Source organism: Macaca fascicularis, chromosome 1 (assembly GCF_037993035.2).
Source record: "Macaca fascicularis isolate 582-1 chromosome 1, T2T-MFA8v1.1".
NCBI lineage: Eukaryota > Metazoa > Chordata > Mammalia > Primates > Cercopithecidae > Macaca > Macaca fascicularis.
The window spans coordinates 113,798,433-113,818,799 of record NC_088375.1 but is presented as its reverse complement, the minus strand read 5'-3'; the positions used below and the strand labels follow the sequence as shown (position 1 = coordinate 113,818,799).

Sequence of the window (20,367 nt, the reverse complement as noted above, 5' to 3'; positions counted from 1 at the left end):
ATTTTTCTCTGACACTCAGCTTTCCTGAAAAGTGTTTAGTGTTTCTAACTCATCCAAGTTTTCCAGCTGTATTTTTCTTTCTCATCTGCTGCAGTTTTCATCTTTAAACTAGCTAGATCTGTAGATGAAAGAAACAATGAGGTACCTCCAAAATTGAGTAAGATCGGTGTAACCAACAGAAAATGATGAGATTAGATAAACACAGGTGACCTGAGCCAATGGAATATAACTTAACAGTTAAAAAACTCAATAATATCTATAAGGCAAACATTATGACAGGGAATGTCATTATGATATTACAATTGTTCATCTCTCTAAGATCTCTCAGATTTGAAGGTCAACTTTCTCCAGTTTTTTTCATAATTGTATCAGACTGAGGCACTAAATTCTAGGACACCTCTATATTTTTCTTGAATTATAGATTACTTGTCTTCCTTCAAATCTTTTTTAGAAATTCACTTATCCAATAGTCAAAGAGGATTCTTCTTTACATTTTTATTAATTCTGTTGACCTAATTTTACTGTGTCTAGTCAGGTCCTATTCCTATTCTGGGACAGATGAGATTCTCAGTTTTATAGATAAGTAATAGATAGGGGAAATAAGAACTAGACAGAGAATAACCTGGAGTCTGTGGAAGGTTTTAGAAACATGAGAAGAAAACAATGAACACCAAAAGTAAAAGAATGGCATAATTTCAAAAAATATTTACTTAAAAAAATAAAAATTAATTTAAAATCTGTTTTGTACTCTCAAAAAAAAGGTTAAAGAAAACATGGACTCTATAAAACAATACACGAAGCACAAGATAATAAGGTACTAGACTGAACTGTAAAAAGAGCAGGCAGAGTTAGCAAACAATGCCACAGCAGAATTTAAGAATAAAGAGCAGAATTAGCAATACCTAAAACTAAATCAATTTTGTGAAGAACCAATATCAGAAATTTGCCCAAATGCCAAAAGAAAGGACAAAGAGATGAAAATTATCAAAGAAGAAATAATAGATATGGAGGAAAGACAATTAAAATGCAACACATAGATATCGATGCTCCTGAAGAAAAGTCAGGACAAGTGAACCATAAAGCCCTAAAGATACAATAGGAGGAAATTTTCTTGAGCTGATAAAAGACCTGAAATTGCAAATTGGAAGGGACTTATCATGCACCAGGGAAAAAATATCTAGAAATTTTAATTTGCAAGTATAAAGACATAATTCTATAATTTAGAAATGTAATGACACAACCCCTGCAATGGTTTTTTGTACCACTGTTGAACAGCTGTTTTCACATTCTTGTCTGCTTGTGAACACAGAGTAGGGTCATACTTCTCTCATTGGAGGTGAGGCTTCCTTGAAGATAGTAGGTATTTCAAATGTCAACTGCTGAAAAGAGAAAGATTCTAAGATGAGAAAAGAGAATTTGGAAGGTGGACCTTAAACAGGAACAAGTGGGAATTCCTTTCTCTGAGCCTCATTCTCTTGAGGCTGTGATCCAAAGAGTCATAATATGCTCACTAGTGCTTCCAAAAAAAGAAGGGAAAATGGCATCTGCCATATGGAGGCATCTAGGAACTAAGTTGGGGAGTTAATGAGTTAATACAAGTCAAGATCTTAAAACAATACCTGGCATATAGTAAGTACTCCACAAATATTAGCTATTATCACCATAATTATTCCATGTGATATGATTACTGTAATTTAGCATAGCCTTATTATTATTACTGAGACAGTCTTGTTCTGTCACCCATGCTGGAGTCTAGTGGCACAATCTCGGCTCACTGCAACCTCCACCTCCCGAGTTCGAGCAATTCTCCTGCCTTAGCCTCCAGAGTAGCTGATACTACAGGCATAGGCCACCACACCTGGCTAATTTTTGTATTTTTAATAGAGACAGGGTTTCACCATGTTGGCCAGGCTGGTCTGGGACTCCTGACCTCATGACACCCACCTCAGCCTCCCAAAGTGCTGGGGTTACAGGCAGGAGCCACCGCGCCCGGCCTCGTCTTATTATTAAATGATGCACCTTAGACTCAGCTTTGATAGAGATTTAAGAAAAGGGTTTATATGATCTGGAAGGTAAAAGAGAGAGATTCCTCCTCTCCCTCAGAGGCCGCTGTTTGTCATAGGGATGAGCAATAGCTCAAAAGGAAAAGAGAAGCTGGAGTGAGCATAAGGAACCAAAACTCACGGCTCTCAGTTTCAGCCAACCCTCTCAATGTGGCGCTAGTCCTTCCAGTGCCAACTGTGGATGAACACAGTGTTTACCAAGTTATTTAGGGGAAAAACAACATCAGGCTGGCACCATACTTCTCCATAACACATTAAATCTCAGAAAAGAAGAGATTATCCACAGAATACTGAGGATGAAAAACTTAAGCTGAAAACTCCACAACAAGCCAAATTTCATTCATGTGTGAAGCCAATTGAAAGGCACTCTCAATTATGCAAAAGCTCAAAATACCTGCAAACCCTTCTTTAAAGAAAAATTTACTTCATAACCCACTCAAGCTTTGTTTTGTTTTTTGTTTTTTTGAGACGGAGTTTCACTCTTGTTGCCCGGGCTGGAGTGCAATGGTACAACCTCGGCTCATTCAACCACCACCTCCCGGGTTCAAGCGATTCTTGTGCCTCAGCCTCACGAATAGCTGGGATTAGATGCGTGCGCCACCACACCTGGCTAATTTTTGGATTATTAGTAGAGACAAGGTTTCACCATGTTGGCCAGGCTGGTCTCGAACTCCTGACCTCAGGTGATCCATCCGCCTCAGCCTCCCAAAGTGCTGGGATTACAGGCATCAGCCACCATGCCGGCCCAAGAGAAATATTTTTAAAAGAATTCAAGACCAGGCATAGAGGCTCATACCTGTAGTCCCAACATTTTGGGAGGCAGAGTTGGGAAGACCGCTTGAGCCCAGGAGTTTGAGACTAGCCTGGGCACATTGTGAGACCGTGTCTCTACAAAAATTTAAAAATTAGCCAGGCATGGTGGCACACGCCTATAGTCCCAGCTACTTGAGAAGCTGAGGTGGGAGGATCACTTGAGTCCAGGAACTACAGTGAGCTGTGATTATGCCATTGCACTCCAGCCTAAACAACAAAGGGAAATGCTGTCTCAGAAAAAAAAAGAAAGAAATCAAGAAGGTAAAGTATGAAAGAGGCTGATGATGAATACTGAAGACATTTAAGCAAATAGTCATTAAAATGAATTAAATGTAACTATTTGAAGTATAGTTACAAAACAGAATACAAATATCATAAATAATCCTTAACAAAAATATATTTTTAAAGTAAGGTTTAAAATCCCAGATTACACCAACATAAATTTGGGTATTGTGTGGGGTGTAGGGAGTAACAAAGAAGGAGAAGTGTGAGAAAGTAGAAGTGTCCTGGTATTCTCAACTTACAAAGATACTATTTTATTCTCTGTGTTAGTAATAAGAAAAATATAAAGTTGCATGTGTTATTTTAAAACAAAATGCATGCCTTCCAGATTACTAGGAAACAAAACAAGAAACAAGGACTACACAGTCCATATAGCAAAAAGAAGAAAAAAAACAGGAGAAAAGCAAAAATAAAGACCAAACACACAAAATACAAGAGCAGAATCATTAAACCAAACCAAAATATTGATCTTTATTAATATAAAATATAATATGCAACAAAGATATACTATGAATCATTTTGCACTCAAAAATAAGGCACTGGACTGCATGAAGCTCTCAGAAATACATGGAGATATGGACAGAAAAATAGTAGCAATAAGACTTCAGTCCTTGATGAATTGATAGAAGGCAAAAATAAAGAGGACCTCAATGTAATTTACAAGTCTGATTTAATGGATATGTAATGAAATGTTAAACAAAATATTTCCTATGTCTTGGAGTTTCAGTAAGGTTACATAACCAAGGACAATAAATGCTCAATGTCTACACTTTCTAAAAAGTGGTACAAAGCACAATCTAGAATTCCTTAAAAAAAGAAGTAGCCCCCAAATGGTCTTGCAACTCCTAACTCACAATCCACCTCTGGGTTATTTAAGAGAAGTTAAGGGTTAACCGATAGGAGCAGTCTTTGAAGAGAGTTGTCAGACTAGAAGAAAGAGCTGTGGTGTTTCTCATCCCCTTCCCTCACTCCCCTCCAAGTAAGGGGCTCAAGGAAAACCCCTGAGACTTTTCTGGGAAGCACTTGCTGGGAGGGAGGCCTGACCTCTTTCTCACTAGTCATTAGCGGTCTATTCGTCTGCAGAAGTTCACAGGTTCACCTCCGGCTGCCACAGTAGCCAAGCTTGCAGGAGCTTGATGTGTGTCCTCAGAATTTGCTGGGACATAGACACAGTGACCTTCCCTTGCCCAGGGAAAATTGGAGGCTTGAATAAGTGTTTCTTGTGGGCCAAATTCTTCACCATCATATTTTATTATAGTAAACACCACCAAAAAAAAAATCCAAAAGGTAGATTGGTTAGGTTACTCATGACATAACCATATGATGGAATGTTATTGAGTCAATAAAAATGCTATAAAGTCTTTGGCACGAGAAAATATTCATTATACACTTTTTTTTTTTTTTTTTTTTTTTTTTTTTTTGAGACAGAGTCTCGCTCTGTCGCCCAGGCTGGAGTGCAGTGGCACGATCTCCGCTCACTGCAAGCTCCGCTGCCTCCCGGGTTCACGCCATTCTCCTGCCTCAGCCTCCCGAGTAGCTGGGACTACAGGTGCCCACCACCACACCCGGCTAATTTTTTGTATTTTTAGTGGAGACAGGGTTTCACCATGTTAGCCAGGATGGTCTCGATCTCCTGACCTTGTGATCTGCCTGCCTCGGCCTCCCAAAGTGCTGGGATTACAGGCGTGAGCCACCGCGCCCGGCCTATACACATTTTTTTGAGACAGGGTCTCACTCTGTTGCCCAGGCTGGAATGCACTGGTGCAATCACAGATTACTACAACCTCAACCTCCTAAGCTCAAGCAATCCTCCCACTTCAGCCTCCAGAGTAGCTGGGATTACAGGTGTGCACCACATTGCCTGGCTAATTTTTTTTTTTTGGTAGAGACAGGGTCTCCCAAAATGTTACCCAGGTTGGTCTCAAACTCTTGGGCTCAAGTGATCCTCTCACTTCGGCCTCCCAAAGTGCTGGGATTACAAGTTTTAGCCACCATGTCTGGTCTATAATACTACAATGTATTTCTCTCTCTCTCTCTTTTTTTGAGACGAAGTCTTGCTCTGTCACCTAGGCTGGAGTGCAGTGGCACAATCTCAATTCACTGCAACCTCCGCCTTCCAGGTTCAAGCGATTCTCCTGCCTCAGTTTCCTGAGTAGGTGGGATTACAGGCATGTGCCACCATGCCCAACTAATTTTTGTATTTTTAGTAGAGACAGGGTTTCACCATGTTGGCCAGGATGGTCTCAAACTCCTGACCGAAAGTGATCCACCCACCTCGGCCTCCCAAAGTGCTGGGACTACAGGTGTGAGCCACCGTGCCCAGCCCCATAATATATTTCTAAAATGAAATATAATGAAAACTATATAACAAAATAGTATGCTCATTATCTTAGTTCAAGCGACTATAACAAGATACCGTACATTAGGTGGCTTAAACAACAAAGTTTTTAAAATTTTTTATTCTTAAGTTTTGTGGGTGCAGAGTAGGTGTATATATTTAACAAATATTTACTTCTCACCGTTCCAGATGCCAGAAGTCCAGGATCAGGGTGCCAGCCTGGTCACTTCTTGGTGAGGGCCCTCGTTCTGGTTCACAGACGGCTGCCTTCTCACCAGATACTCACCTGTTAGAAAGAGAGCGTGCTGGTTCCTTCATCTCCTTGGAAGGGCATAAATCCCATCATGGGGCTTCACTCTCATGACCTCGTCTAAACCTAATCACCTCCCAAAGGCCCCTCCTCCAAATTCTATCACATCGGGAACTAGGGCTTCAACATATGCATTTTGGGGGTACACGAACAGGATCCATTTTTTCAATATTGGATCACAAGGATTCCATAGCACTCCTTGTGATCCAATTTTGGGAAAATCAAAAGGTATATGTGCATTGTTGTGGGTATGCATCACGTTAACCAAGAATAAGAATGAATATCCCAGACTTTGGAAATATGCCAGTGTTGTACTCCTTTGCAACTGTCTTAACGTCATGGTGGCAAATCTCAATCCAGTGGTAAAGGTGGGGACTTCTTTAAAATAAGTGAATGTCCCCGCTGGTAGTTATCCCAAGAAGTGGTTAGTCCTGGAGCAAGAATTGGTGGGACAGTAGAGAGAGCTTTCTGCTCTGCCTGACTGAGTACAGATGGCAGGCGACCAGAGGTTTGGAACAGTTCATACAATAAGAATACGAACATCCTTTACTTTGAACTTCAACTAATATATTCAATTTTAAATTTAATCTCTACATATTCTTCCCCTTTGTTCACAAAATATATGGATCAAATTCATTCTGCATATAATTATACTAAGAGAATCCCAAAATTAGTTTTAATAAATGGAAAAAGTTGGTGTTATATATTTCAGATAATGCCTCTGAATCTTTCCAAATTTGGGAGCTCTACAATCATCAGTCTTTTCAGTATAATTTGAATAATCAACAATCAAAACTTTTAAATATACATGTATAAATATATATTGAAACTAATTAACAATGAAGGAAAACTGAATATAAACTCATAATAATAATAATAATGGGTAAAAATTATTGCATACTTACTATAAAGTGCTGCTTTTCCTGAGGGCTTTATGTATATTACTTAATCTTCATAATAACCTACGAGATAAGATACTATTACTATCTCTATTTTTTAGATGAGGAAACTGAAGTACAGAGAGTTTAGTGACTTGCATAAAAGCACACAATATTTAATCTTCTTTATTCCTCAGGAACACGGCCTCAAGAACAACCAAGCACTTGATACAGAGTTACCTCTAACTCATATGAACCAATCAAGGCCCTGGACAGGGCGGTGCATACCAGGTCAGCACCAAGGTCGATATATCCAAAATGAGATTGTATAAGAGGAAAGGACTGGAATGCACCTCCAAGAAGGTCTGGAAAAGTGAGAACCAACTAGGCAAGAGGTTCAAAGTAGACTCAAGGAAGATGAAGGGGAATTCTTGAGTCAAAGCACAAATGGTTGGAAAATATCTTTAGGCTTCCTGAGGCTATGCAGTGAGCATATCTAGAGAAAGCGGGGCGGGAGTGGAAAAAAGCAAAGAGCAAAGCTAGCACCACTCTGGCCCTCAGTCCCCTTTCTCTAGGCAAATTGGAGCTGACATTTTCCTAGTGTGAAGGTGCTCACTCACTCTAGGAAAGTTCTGAGATGGGGAGCAGAGTCTCACAGCCAGTCCCCAGTCAGTGTGCATAAGAATCTCCCGGGAAGCTGTTAAAAATGCAGGTTCCTTCTTAAAAAAAAATTGAACTCACAAAAGCAGAGAGTAGAGTGGTGATTACCAGCTGGAGCGGCAGGTCGGGTGGGGTTGGGGAGATGTTGGTCAAAGGATACAAAACTTCAGTTAGATAAGAGGAGTAAGTTCAAGAGAATTTGTGCAATATGTTGACTATAGTTAATAACAAAGTATTGCATTTTTGAAAATCTCTGAGAGAGTAGATTTTAAGTATTTTCACCACAAAAATAAATATCTGAAGTAATACATATGATAATTACCTTGATTTCGCCATTCCACAATGTATACATATTTCAAGACATTATTTTGTGCATGATAAATGTATTTAATTTCTACTTATTAATTAATTGACTCCTGATTCCTCCTGGGAGTCACTTTCAGAAATCCCAAGTCCACTGGTCTACATTCGGGCTTATGAATCTACATTTTAAATAAGCTCCCCAAGTCGTTAGAGAACCACACTTTGAGAAAACTGCACCTGGCCGGGCGCGGTGGCTCACACCTGTAATCCCAGCACTTTGGGAGGCCGAGACGGATGGATCACGAGGTCAGGAGATTGAGACCATCCTGGCTAACACAGTGAAACCCCGCCTCTACGAAAAATACAAAAAATTAGCCGGGCATGGTGGCGGGTGCCTGTACTCCTAGCTATTCGGGAGGTCGAGGTAGGAGAATGGCGTGAACCCAGGAGGTGGAGCTTGCAGTGAGCTGAGATTGCACCACTGCACTCCAGCCTGGGCGACAGAGCAAGACTCTGTCTCAAAAAATAAAAATAAAAAAGAGAAAACTGCACCTATACATTTTCTAGGTATCAGGTATAGATACTATCCATGGGACCATTGGGAAATAAACACTTTTCCTCTGAATACTTGGGGTTTCCTGTCCAGCTTACACTGGTGACTTAGTGGGGCACATAGGGGAGTTCAGAGACTCAGTGAACCTGGCACAGTGGGCAAAACTACAAGATAGGATGTCTATCCATGAAGGGACACAGCTAGAGTAGGATGCCACGGAATTGGTGATATGTCTCAAAAGATCCCAGACTTACAATTGCATTTGAATCTACAACTATATCACAGTAAGTTAAAAGTTTCAAAAGAAAATTCCTAACAGAGATCATCCAGCCACAGGCATGGGCAGGTGCTATGTATGTGCCTGGAGAAGAGGTACTAGGGTGTTTCCCAGGGATCTAGTGTTAGTGTCAACTCCTGGGCCCAGTCCTTTGCATTAATTTGGAGGAAGGGGGTGAAATAGTTAGCTGTCAGTATGTGGATGGTGCTGGAAAGTGTGAGAGTACAGTAGGTATGAACACTTCAGTTGCTATGAAAAAGGACAGTAAAGTGGTGTGAGCAAACACTTGTCCAAAGGACACAGACTGATCATCTTGTCAATCGACTCTTTATAGCACATCTATGGGACTGGCTGTCAGTCTCTGGATGAGTGGCAAACAATGGCTACTAGTTATGAACATGACATATTTTGAAAAGCTCCCTTGGAAAAATAGCACAAACTGGGGACTCGGAGCCCAGATGGTTTGACTGTCCATGGAGGCAGAACCAAAAGATCTCACTATTCTAAGAGGATGGCAGCAGCTAGAGTGGATCGGGAGAATATTACCAGCAGTAGAGATGGGAGGACAAGCCATTTTAGTGTCAGAGTCCACCATCAGCAGTAGAGACTTGCTTTGAGAGGAGAGTCAATTGGATACTAAATGCATTGTGAAGGTTTCTAAAGACATTCCTCAATCAAAATCAGGGGGTAAAGCAGTCCCTTGAATCACCTAGGCCTGTCCTTTACCTGGACACAAGTGGTACAGTAGGGAGAATTCTGAATGGTGTCACCCAAAGCTTTGCATAGGCCTTAGGCCAGCAGGCATTGTACTCCTTTCTCTGCTATTCCTGGTTACTGAGACTCCAATCTCCACTGTGCACCCCAGTAAGCCACCAAGGTAAACTGCTTGCCTTGATCGTCTCTCTCAGCACTCTGCAGTACATACAGTCTTGAATGTCAGTTAGGCGCTGTTACGTGGGAATCTACCTACTTCCCTAATAGATATAGCCAGGACACAAAGTTCTCTGGTTATGACATTCCCATAATAGAGCTGCCTCCACAGCTCCTTGAAATTCTGGATCAGGGATTGGACATCTAACAGGTAGTTTTGACTGCTTGGCATGACAGAGTTCAATCCAATGAAAGGAAGACACGGTCCCTTGTGTGTAATGAATCTGCAAGTCACTTATTCAAACTGTAGTAGTCTGAACTCAGACGCTGGATGTCAGGTGCCCTCAGGATTGTCTTCCTGGGTCTTGACTGCAGCCACTGCTACACAGGGTGATTTCCTGGGCTGGAGCCAGTTTGCAGGACTATGAGACTATGTGAACTACAAAGACTAGCTAGGCCCCAGGGCGGCGGCAGAGTAAGCCCCACAGCAATGCATTAAGCCTTCATGAAATGAGTGTTGAATGAATGAGGTAGTGATTCAGTGTATATTTGATCCACTGCAACAGGTGGGAAGGGGGCAGAAGGAGCTACTTCCTAAAATAACCCTTCTTCAGACTCTTAAAGAACTGATCCTTGTTTTGAATTAAAATCTGTCTTCATTTAACTTCCAGTCCTTTGCCCTACAGATAACTGTCAGCGCCACATCAGTTCTACCCATTCTTTCACATGAAGACAGATGTCATGTTCTGAGTCATCTTTCTTCGCCTCCTTCCACCAGCCCTTATCTGGTGACTCACATTTGAGCGAGCTCCAATATGTCTCTATATAATCTCTTTTTTTTCCTTTTTTTTTTTTTTTTTTTTTTTTTTTTTGAGACGGAGTTTCGCTCTTGTTGTCCAGGCTGGAGTGCAATGGCGCGATCTCGGCTTACCGCAACCTCCGCCTCCCGGGCTCAAGCGATTCTCTGGCCTCAGCCTCCCTAGTAGCTGGGATTACAGGCATGCGCCACCACTCCCGGCTAATTTTGTATTTTCAGTACAGACGGGGTTTCTCCATGTTGGTCAGGTTAGTCTCGAACTTCCGACCTCAGGTGATCCGCCCGCCTCGGCCTCCCCCAAGTGCTGGGATGAGCTACTGTGCCGGGCCTGTAAAATCTCTTAAAAGTGTGGTACACGGAGTGCAGTACTCCACCTGTGGCCTGACTCATATGCAGTACAATATTATCACTAAATTGCTACAGACGGTGTGCTTTTCGTTGTTGTCACAGAAATGTATTTGGTTAACGTCTCGTCTGACTTTCCAGTCTTCCCTCACTTTGTGCAATCATATTTGCCGAGTCAAGTAAAAGTTATAACATTTAGGACACAATGCCTGACTTACTATAATTACCATTATTATCTTATGATCTTTACAAAACAGAATTGCCACTTAGGTCTCAGGCCCTACCTCCTTCAGCCTCCGAAATGTTAAAGTTACCTTGCACTGCATGCTTATAGTATCGCCCCTAATAAGCCCCGCTCCTGGGCCCTCCGCGGCTGGAGCCTAGCGTTTGCCCCACCCACGCCGAGCCCGAGGCGGGGCTCCGGATGTAGCCGCTGATTGGCTGGCTGGGGCGCAGCTTGATGGCGTCGGGCTGGAGAGCCGCAGTCCCGGCTGCGGCACTTGGGAGAAGGCGGACTGTGTAAGGGGGCCTGTGACCCCAGCGTGCCGTGGCCTCGGGGAGTGGGAAGTGGAGGCAGGAGCCCTCCTTACACTTCGCCATGAGTTTCCTGATCGACTCCAGCATCATGATTACCTCCCAGGTGAGTCACCGCCTCCCTCCCCGATACCCGTCCGCCTCCCTTTCCCAAATTGCCCTCTCAGGTCCTCCGCGGTGCGGGCTGGTCCGGGGTCTGGCGTCTCTCTCTAGCTGCCTGCGCCAGTTACTCCGGGACCCAGAGCGCGAAGAGGGTGTGCGATTTGCTGCCTCCGGTTCCCTCTACCCCGGCTATCAGGAGGCTGGCCTGCGGCCGTCCGCGGCCCCACCCGGCATGCGTCCCTGGAATTTCGGTCCACTTTTGGAAGGGGTCCGCCGGCCTCCACGCTTAGAGCCGGCGCCGCCAGCTAAGGCGGCGGTCCTCAGAGCTCCTCGAAGCTCCTCGAAGCTTCCGGGCTGCGCCGCTGACCCTGGGCTGGGGAAGCCTGTGTGGTTCCGGGCACCGGGTGTGCGGCGCGCCAATCAGGGCTGGATACTGAGGACACGTCAGTGTAGGCTTTGCTGTTAGATGTCAAATCTGCATCCAGGTGTGGAGAAATTTGCTGCTTCAGAGTGTCAATATAAGGTTATACGTATGCTTAAAAGTATAAAGTTTCGTTTTTGCACTGACACCTCATCCTTTATCCTATGCTTACTTACCCACCTTTTTCGGATGTTTTTCTGACCCTCATTTCTTCTCCATTGGTCACCTTCATTTGTTTGTACAGTCAACAAACATTTATCGACCGTTATATAAAGCTCTGAGCGTACAAACATATAAGACATTGTCTGTGCTCAATAGAAGCTTCGTCTAGTGAGCCTCTTGCTTTTACCATGTAATCCATTGTTAATTATTGTTTCTTCCTAGCATTTATCATAGCACTGGCATCATTTATGTATGTGTTTATGATTTTGTTTTTTGAAATCCTGCCTTGTTCATAGCTGTATCTCCACTTTTAAGTGCAGGCATTCAATAAATAATTGTTGGCCAACTGTTAATATTTGTGAAGCTCAGACTACCTATTTACCTTTTTCCCCTCGTCTTTCCAATAATTTGAAGATTTTTTTTTTTTTGGTTGTTTTTACTTGTTCTTTCTCTCAAACGGCAAGTAACAGAAACAGTTACCTTTTGGAGCTTAAAGTGAACTGAATTTTTGTTCTTTGATTCAATTTTTGTATTGCTTCATCCTAATACTCGTCTCCGTATAGCGGAGCATTGTCCTTTTCTGTTCAAAAACTTTTACAATGTTTAAGAAGATAAGAAAGAAGGAAAAGCCATCCATGATCCTACCACTCTAATGCAATCTTTTTTTAAAAAAAATTTTTTTAATTTACCACCTTTCTATAGTTTTCATAATTGTTTTTATTGACTGCGTACTATTCAAATGTATTGTTAAAAAACCTGGACATGTAATTCTTCTGCTTAAAACCTTTCTAAGACTACCCAGTGCCCTTGGTGACAACTCAGGGTTATTTTTAACCCTAGTACCAATTTAAGAAAAATAACAATATTTAATTAGCTTTTCTTTTCACTTAGAATAAAGATAAGAATGTCAGTAGAAAATTGGCTTTGCATTGCAGCCTCTAGGATTTTTAGCGTGGATATAATTGATACGTTGAACCAAGGAAGTGGCTTTCTAATTTTGTATGCCTTGTAATCATAGACTTTTACTTCACGCATGTATCCATATGCAGTAATTGTTAAACTAATGTGGAAGAAAGACCCAAAGATTCCTTTGCATGGAATGTTCTCTGTTCACATATTTATGTGGCTACTTTATCATCATTTCGGCATTAGTAAAAATGTCACTTTAGGAAGGTTTTACCTGATACCCTGCCCACAGCCAAAGTAGCTTTCCATTCCGGCTGCCTTCTTCCTCATTTCCATGTTTTATTTTCTTCTTGACATTTATTACTATAGTTCATTTGTATGTTCATGTGTTTGTTGTCTGTCCATGAAGTCCAAGACACTGTCTTTCTTGTTCTTTCCTGTATTCACCAGCATCTAGATCAGTTGCGGGCACACAGTAGCGTTGTAGTGAATATGTATTTAATAAAAAGCACTTCTCTAGAGAGGTGCGGTTACCTTGGAAACACCACCATTGCCCCCCGCACCCCTCCCCACTCATTTTTCTGTGTTGTATTAACTGAAAGGTTTATTTGAAATGAAATCTGAAATTAGAGATCCCATATTGAATCTTGCTCACTGCGCCACAGGATGAAGTTCACACTCCTTTATGTGGCTTTTCAGGTCCATTATTGATGGGACCCTCGCCCTTATCAGGTCCCTTATTTATGGGACCCTGGCTCTTCTCTCTTCAGCTGTGGCTTTCACCATTTTATTCTTTAGACTTCCTGAACTTCTTTTAGTTCCCTAACCTGGCCATGCTGTGGTGCCTCCAGATTTCCACACAGTGTGTTTTCTTTTTCTGGGCCTTTTCCTCATATCCTTTTCAGCTTTCAGATCTCAACTTGAACATCCAAGAAGCTTCTCCTAGACTGGACTAGATGTCCCTATACATACTGCCATAGTACCCTTCACCTACTTCCCCTGTAACAACGCTACCACATTGTTTTGTAATTACTTGTTTATCTCCTCCATAGATTATAAACTTTTGAGAGTAGCATTCATGCTCTCTTGTTTGCCATTCTATCCCTTGGACCTGGCACATATTAGGCACTAATAAATATTTGTTAAATGATTAAAAGGGTGAACAAATGATCCAAGAAAGGTGTCTTTTATACTTAATTCTTTAATAACTATCCTGCTGATGGCCATCTTTTTTTTTTTTTTAACAGTAGCTAATTTTCAACCCAGAAGTCACTTTTATAAAAGCAACTGTTATCTAACTCATGTTTTGAGCCCTCTGTACAGTCATTAAGACTTATCAGTTCCAGAGTACACTCTTAAGTCCTAAGGTCAAGATTTTACTCTGTACAATTCTGAAAGTATTAAGTCTCGTTTATAATAAGAAGCTATGTGCCAACCTTCTTATTTTATTTGCAAAGCTTCTTATTTTATTTCCATTTTATTTGCAAAGCTATTTGAAATTGCATTTTGCTTCTGCATTCTTTTTGGATCCTCTATAATCTTGCCAGAATTTGTGTTTATCTTGGATATAAATGAATTCTCCAGCTACTTTTGTGTATGTGTGTAGTTTAAAAGTCTTTTTTTTTTTTTTTCAACTTTAATTTTATTGTAGATTTGGTACTTGTGCTGGGTATATTGTGGGAGCTGAGGTTTGGGATACAAATGATCTGGTCACCCAGGTACCAGGTACATACTACTCAATAATTGGTTTTTCAGTCCTTCCCCTTTCTCCCCTCCCCTGTCCCCAAGTAGTCTCCAGTTTCTTTTTTTGCCATCTTTATGTTGGTGAGTACCCAATATTTAGTTCCCACTTAGAAGTGAGAACATGGGGTACTTGGTTTTCTGTTCTTGTGTTAATTTGTTTAGGATGATGGCCTCTAGGTGCATCTGTGTTGCTGCAAAAGACATAATTTTGTTCTGAAAGTCTTGTTACACTTTCTTTGTCAATGTGAAAGGAGGCCACAATAAAATATTAAAGGTATATATCTGTTTCTCTTTTCTTCCATTCCCCTCCCCACCATATAAACTTAAAATTTTTGCTTGTTTTCTCTTACTTGTCTAAAGTTCCATTTCACAGCAATCTTGGTGATTTTTTTTTTTAATCATCCATTTCCACTATACATACTACTCTCATTCCTAACTGCCCAACTTCTCTATCTTCAGTTGTGGCTTCATAAGTCATATGAATATGGTCTCTAAACTCTGAATTTACATCTGTCTTTATAGAGTTACCATTGGTAACTCTTTATAATAGCCAAAGGATATCCTGGACATTTTCTCCTAATCTGTTTGATCCTTTCCTTTTCTACTTGATCTAGATGCTTGGATCCAACTTACTTTCTTACACCTGCTTGTTCGTTTACCTTCATATATATACATATATATATATATATAAGTCCATACTTGGATCATTGTTATAGTTTGTCTACCACTAATACAGAGGCCTGAAAGCTACTGTAGAAAATCACACAGCTGTGTAGTTTGCCAACGCCATGAGTTTAACCCTCAGCTCACTGAATTATTCCTTTTCTTGACCTTAATCAGCTACTGGTTATATTCCCCTCAAAGTTTGTCTGAATCTTTGTCAAAGCTCCCTTTTCTATACTCACCTGTCTTACTCTTAGCAGATAACCTTGCCTCATACTTACTCAACAAAAGTGAAGCCAAAAGGTATGATCTCCTACTGTGAGTACTTTCTGCATAATCTAAAAGGTTATCTGTGTTCACAACCATTCTCACCTCCTTTCCTCCCATTTCAGAAAACGGGGTTCCCCTACTCCAGTTTAAGTCCATTCTCCCTACCTTTGATCTTAGAGTAGCTTATTTTGAAGTGGTTAAAAGCACAGATTTTCTAAACAGCCAGAGTCAATAAGAGCTGAAAACATATTATTTTAAAAAAAAAAGCACAGATTTTGGAGTCAAACAGGCTTGAGTTCAATCTTGATTCTGATACTTACTATAAATTGATTAACTTCTCTAAACCTCATCTTCCTCTGTGAAAATAGGACAATCAAACTTACCTTACTGGGTTTTTAATGATTTTTATAAGATTATAATGCTACGTACTACTTAGAGAGCCTGGAATATAGTAAATGCTTAATAAAAGTTACCTAATAATAATAATAAATTAATAGTATCAGTTCATCCTCTAGCATTCCATCATCCTTCTCATCTTTTTCTCCTTACTTGACTGCTTTCTTTCCCCTTGGCCAATAAACTGTCCCTTTATTCCATATTCTTCTCTAGCCTATTATCTAGTGTTCTCTTTTTTTCTCATTCCTGGCCCTCCCTGGAGTAATTTGCATTTACTATCCCCACTGGTTTAGCTCCCATTCATTCTGACCTGCTACGCTCTGGTTCCTGCCCCTACCTCACCATTCAAACTGTGTTCCTTATCCTCTAGTGTTTTCTTCTTGGCACATTGCTCTCCTTACTCTAGATACTGTTCCCGGGTGATCTCATGTACTTTGATGGTTTCAACTCATAAGTATATCTTAGACCTGCCTTCACAATCTGTCTTTTATTCAGGTGCTTGCTGGATATCTTGACCCATCTTGCTGGCTGTCCCTCAGGCCCTTAGTGTGTTCAAAATGAGCTCATCATTTTCCCCATCCTCTGCCCCCTTTCCTAAACCTCTTCTTTCTCCAATATTCTTAATATAAATTGGGTAGCTTCACTATTCATCCTGTATTCCAAATTATCATCCTTGACTTCTCCCTGCTGATTTTACCTTCTAAATAGTTCTCAAATCTGTCGTCTCCTCTTCTGTCACCAAATGTCTTAATTCAGGGCTTTATCATCTTTCATCTGAACTCCCATAACACATTTCTATGATGCTTCTCTTCCTACAATGTTATTTCCTTCAAATGTGTCTTCCACACAGTCACCATACTGCTCTCTATAATATACAACAAATCAGACCATGCCATTTCCCTGCTTAAATAACCCTCACCACCTACAGACTATAATCTTAGGGTGGCCTTCAAAGCTCTCAGTGGTTGGACATCCACTCCTCTTGTCTAGCCTCATTTTTAACCTCTTCCTTCTTTGAATTTCATCTTCTAGCATCTCCAAACCATGTGTAGTTCCTGGCATATACCACGCTTTTCACTCTGCGCCTTTACTCATGCCCTTTGCTATCTGGAAAGCCCTGTCCTCCTACCCCTACCACCTGTTTTTACCCTACTTGATTCTTTTTTTGTTCATTTGTTTTGTTTTGAGACAGGGTTTCGCTCCGTCACCCAAGCTGGAATGCAGTGACGTGCTCACGGCTCACTGTAGCCTCCACCTGCCAGACTCAAGTGGCCCTTCCACCTCAGCCTCCCCATAAGCTGGAACTACAGGCACGCACCACCACACCTAGCTAATTTTTGTATTTTTTGTAGAGATAGGGTTTCACCATGTTGCCCAAGCTGTTCTCGAACTCCTGGGCTCAAGCGATCCACCCACCTTGGCCTCCCAAAGTGCTGGGATTACAGGCGTGAGCCACTGTGTCCAACCTCCCTACTTGATTCTTATTCATCCTTTGAGAGGGTGGTTTTTAACATGTTAGGAGTGGTGGAAACCGTTGAGTGTGTGATGAATACCTTCAACCACTCTAGAAAAATGCACATAATCCCAAAATTTGCACACAATTATCAGGTTGTAACTGCAAATTAAAACTTCCTTCAGCTCAAGCATTATCTTCTCCAGAAAATCTGTCCTAAGCCCCTACAGATTGGTTTGGTCTCCCTCTTTCATATTGTTTTACAATATCGTGTATGTATTTCTATCATTGCATATCCATATTATGTTATAGTTATTTATGTAGTGTCTTCACTATGTTGTGAGCTTGTAGAGGGTAGTAACCATCCTACTTATCTTTGTATCCTCAGCACCTAGCATAGCACATCGGAGTTATTACAGAAAATTTAAGACTGAATGCTGAAGAATAAACCATCTTTTATGTAGACCACTTAGCCATTCAGCAAGCACTTATGGAGAGCCTGCTACGTACCAGGCTTTGTGCTGGATGCCAAGGATACAAAGATTGCAAGACAAACATGGTTTTTGTCCTCATAGAGCTTATAATCTAATGTCAAAAAATATTTAAATCAGGCATTACAAAACCGTATGGTAAGCACTTTGATGAGGGAAGTACGATGTAGAATAAGATTATATAAAAAGAGCAATTTATCTGTGTTTGGGAGGGCAGCGAGGGCCTTCCAGAAGGAGTAAATAGCATAACTGGGAGAGGGTTGGAGAGAAGTTCCTGTCAGAGGACATTTACAGAGGTCTCAATGTGAAAGAATATGGGTCTAAAGAACCAAAGGAAGTTCCAGGGGGCTGAACACATGAGTTTGCTAGGCAGCAGGGGCACGATAAGAAGCTAAAGTAGTCTGTGCTAAACTACTGAGTTTACACTTGCTCAGTAAAGTAGTCCCTAGGAAGACATAAAATCATTTTCTTCATAAAGGTCCTAGCCAGTTTAAGAAGAAAAGATTAGTCGTGTCAGTGTGTGTCTATGTATAGAAAGTTCTGCTTACTACAGACCAGCTTTGTCAGCTGTCATGTGGCTATGGTCTCTGCCAGTTTGAAACAAAACTGACAAAAGAGGGATCCTGCAATCTCTCAGCTTTACACTGAGATGAAAACCACTTTATGTAGATTAGGCAGGATGGTGGAGAAGCTAAGAAAACTCTCTGAAGGAAACAGATATAAAACACATTAGGCTTTCTACTGCTCGTCTGCTTTTGGTCTCAACTCCTTTCCCGTGAAGTTTTTATTTTTTAAATTGATTTATTTTTATTTATTTTTTGAGACAGGGTCTCACTCTGTTGCGCAGGCTGGAGCACAGTGGTGCAGTCATGGCTCACTGCAGCCTCAACTTCCTAAGCTCAGGTGATCTTCCCACCTTTGCCTCCCAGGTGGCTGAGACTACAGGCAGACCCCACCACCCCCAGCTCATTTTTATGGGTGTGTGTTTTTTTGTAGAAACGGGTTTTCACCATGTTGGCCAGGCTGGTATTTTTTTTTAAATACTTGCAGTCAGGGATCATCCGTAAGAAGCAAATCTCACTCTGACTCCTTTTCTTTTTTTTTTTTTTGAGACCGAATCTCACTCTATCACCCAGGCTGTAATGCAGTGGCGTGATATTGGCTCTCTGCAACCTCCGCCTCCCAGATTCAAGCTATTCTCATGCCTCAGCCTCCGGGAGCAGCTGGGATTACAGGTGTCCACACTCAGCTAATTTTTGTGTTTTCAGTAGAGATGGGGCTTCGCCATGTTGGCCAGACTGGTCTTAAACTCCTGGCCTCAGGTGATCTGCCCACCTTGTCCTCCCAAAGTGCTGGGATTACAAGTGTGAGCCACCACACCTGGCCGCTGATTCCTTTTCTATTTGCGAACTTCTCTGACTCATGTAATTATTATCATAAGATTATGGGAAAATATGTACTTCCATTTTTGTCTTGAAGCATACTCTGTAACATGTATAACTTCAAACATCCAAGAACATTTAAACATTTATTTCCAATGTCATGAGCTTTAATAAGTAGGTCTTATAAGAGTGGATCTTATCTTTAATCCCTGAAATAAGTTAACCGTCTAGTTAGCAGACCTGTTTTATAGAAATGTTTCTATAAAACATTTCTCAGAAAAAATATATATTGACATTCTATCTTCTTTCCCTTCCAGATACTATTTTTTGGATTTGGGTGGCTTTTCTTCATGCGCCAATTGTTTAAAGACTATGAGGTGAGAAGAAATAATTTTGTCATACTTACACTATATGAATTTAGATTGACAAGAAAAATGTCTCCATTAAAGAAACATTATGTTCATTTCCAAGATAGGAAGCTGTTACCAAATAAGTACTATATAACTATTAGACTGGAGAATATAATTAGGCTTAATTGATTTAAAAGGGGGGAAAAAAGGCAAGCCAAATGTAGCCCAGAAGTTAGGAGAAAGGAATGTTATGCCTTAGTCATATCAGGATATGCACCAATAGCAAATAGTTATTCTGCAGGAGAGAATTTAATTCATAATGTCTCACAAATGTTCCCTTTCATTTGTCTATCTGGCCCTGAATTGCCAGTCTTATATTCTAAGTTAATACCAAAATCCCAAGGCTATCAGGGGAACCAGCCCCCAATATTTCAACATAGGTTCTTTCTGTTTTCCCTAAGTGTCGACCGGTCTCAGAAATAAAGAGTACAAGAGAAAAATTTTATAGCTAGGCCTCTGGGGGTGCCATCACATATTGGTAGGACTGTGACAGCGACCCTGAGCCACAAAACCAGCAAGTTTTTATTAGGGATTTCAAAAGCGGAGGGGGTGTATGAATAGGAAGTGGGTCACAGAGGTCAGTGCTTCAGATGCAATAAAAGATCACAAGGCAGAGGCAAAAATTAGAATTACAGATGAGGATCTGTGTCCTGCTGTGCACTCATTGTCTTGATAAACATCTTAACAGGAAACAAGGTTCCAGACCTGACAACTGGTCTGACTAGAATTTTCCAGGCTGGAATTTCCCAATCCTAGTAAGCCTGAGGGCATTGCAGGAGACCAAGGCGTATTTCAGTCTTATCTCAACCGCATAAGACAGACTTCCTAGAGCAGCCCTTCATAAACCTCCCCCTAGGTGTGCATTCCTTCCTCAAGGTTATTCCTTGATGGGAAAAGAATTCAGCAATATTTCTCCTACCTGCTT

At 41.1% G+C, this 20,367-nt stretch overlaps 1 protein-coding gene and 1 long non-coding RNA gene across 7 annotated transcripts in view; one reads left to right on the top strand and one right to left on the bottom strand.

Annotated features, from left to right (window-relative positions):
• Nucleotides 1-1,238: 1,238 nt before the first annotated feature.
• LOC102121419 (uncharacterized) lies at nt 1,239-10,909 on the bottom strand. Of its 2 annotated transcripts, none has more exons than XR_012415965.1 (4): nt 10,824-10,909; nt 6,712-6,768; nt 5,678-5,782; nt 1,239-1,376 (listed from the first exon to the last, which is right to left on the bottom strand). It is a non-coding gene; the product is annotated as an uncharacterized lncRNA (long non-coding RNA). The 2 variants fall into 2 exon arrangements; XR_273456.5 differs by having other exon boundaries at nt 1,241-1,379.
• An 81-nt stretch (nt 10,910-10,990) lies between these two features.
• The window catches only part of GPR89A (G protein-coupled receptor 89A), a 56,136-nt gene continuing 46,759 nt past the window's right edge, over nt 10,991-20,367 (top strand). For all 5 annotated transcript variants that reach the window (XR_012415851.1, XR_012415850.1, XM_005542128.4 and 2 more), the window contains exons 1-2: nt 10,991-11,149; nt 19,350-19,409. Coding sequence is in view for 2 of the 5 variants with exons in the window: in XM_005542128.4 (XP_005542185.2) it covers nt 11,108-11,149; nt 19,350-19,409 (102 nt within the window). In the remaining 3 variants the exon portion in view is untranslated. The remainder of the gene's footprint in view (nt 11,150-19,349; nt 19,410-20,367) is intronic.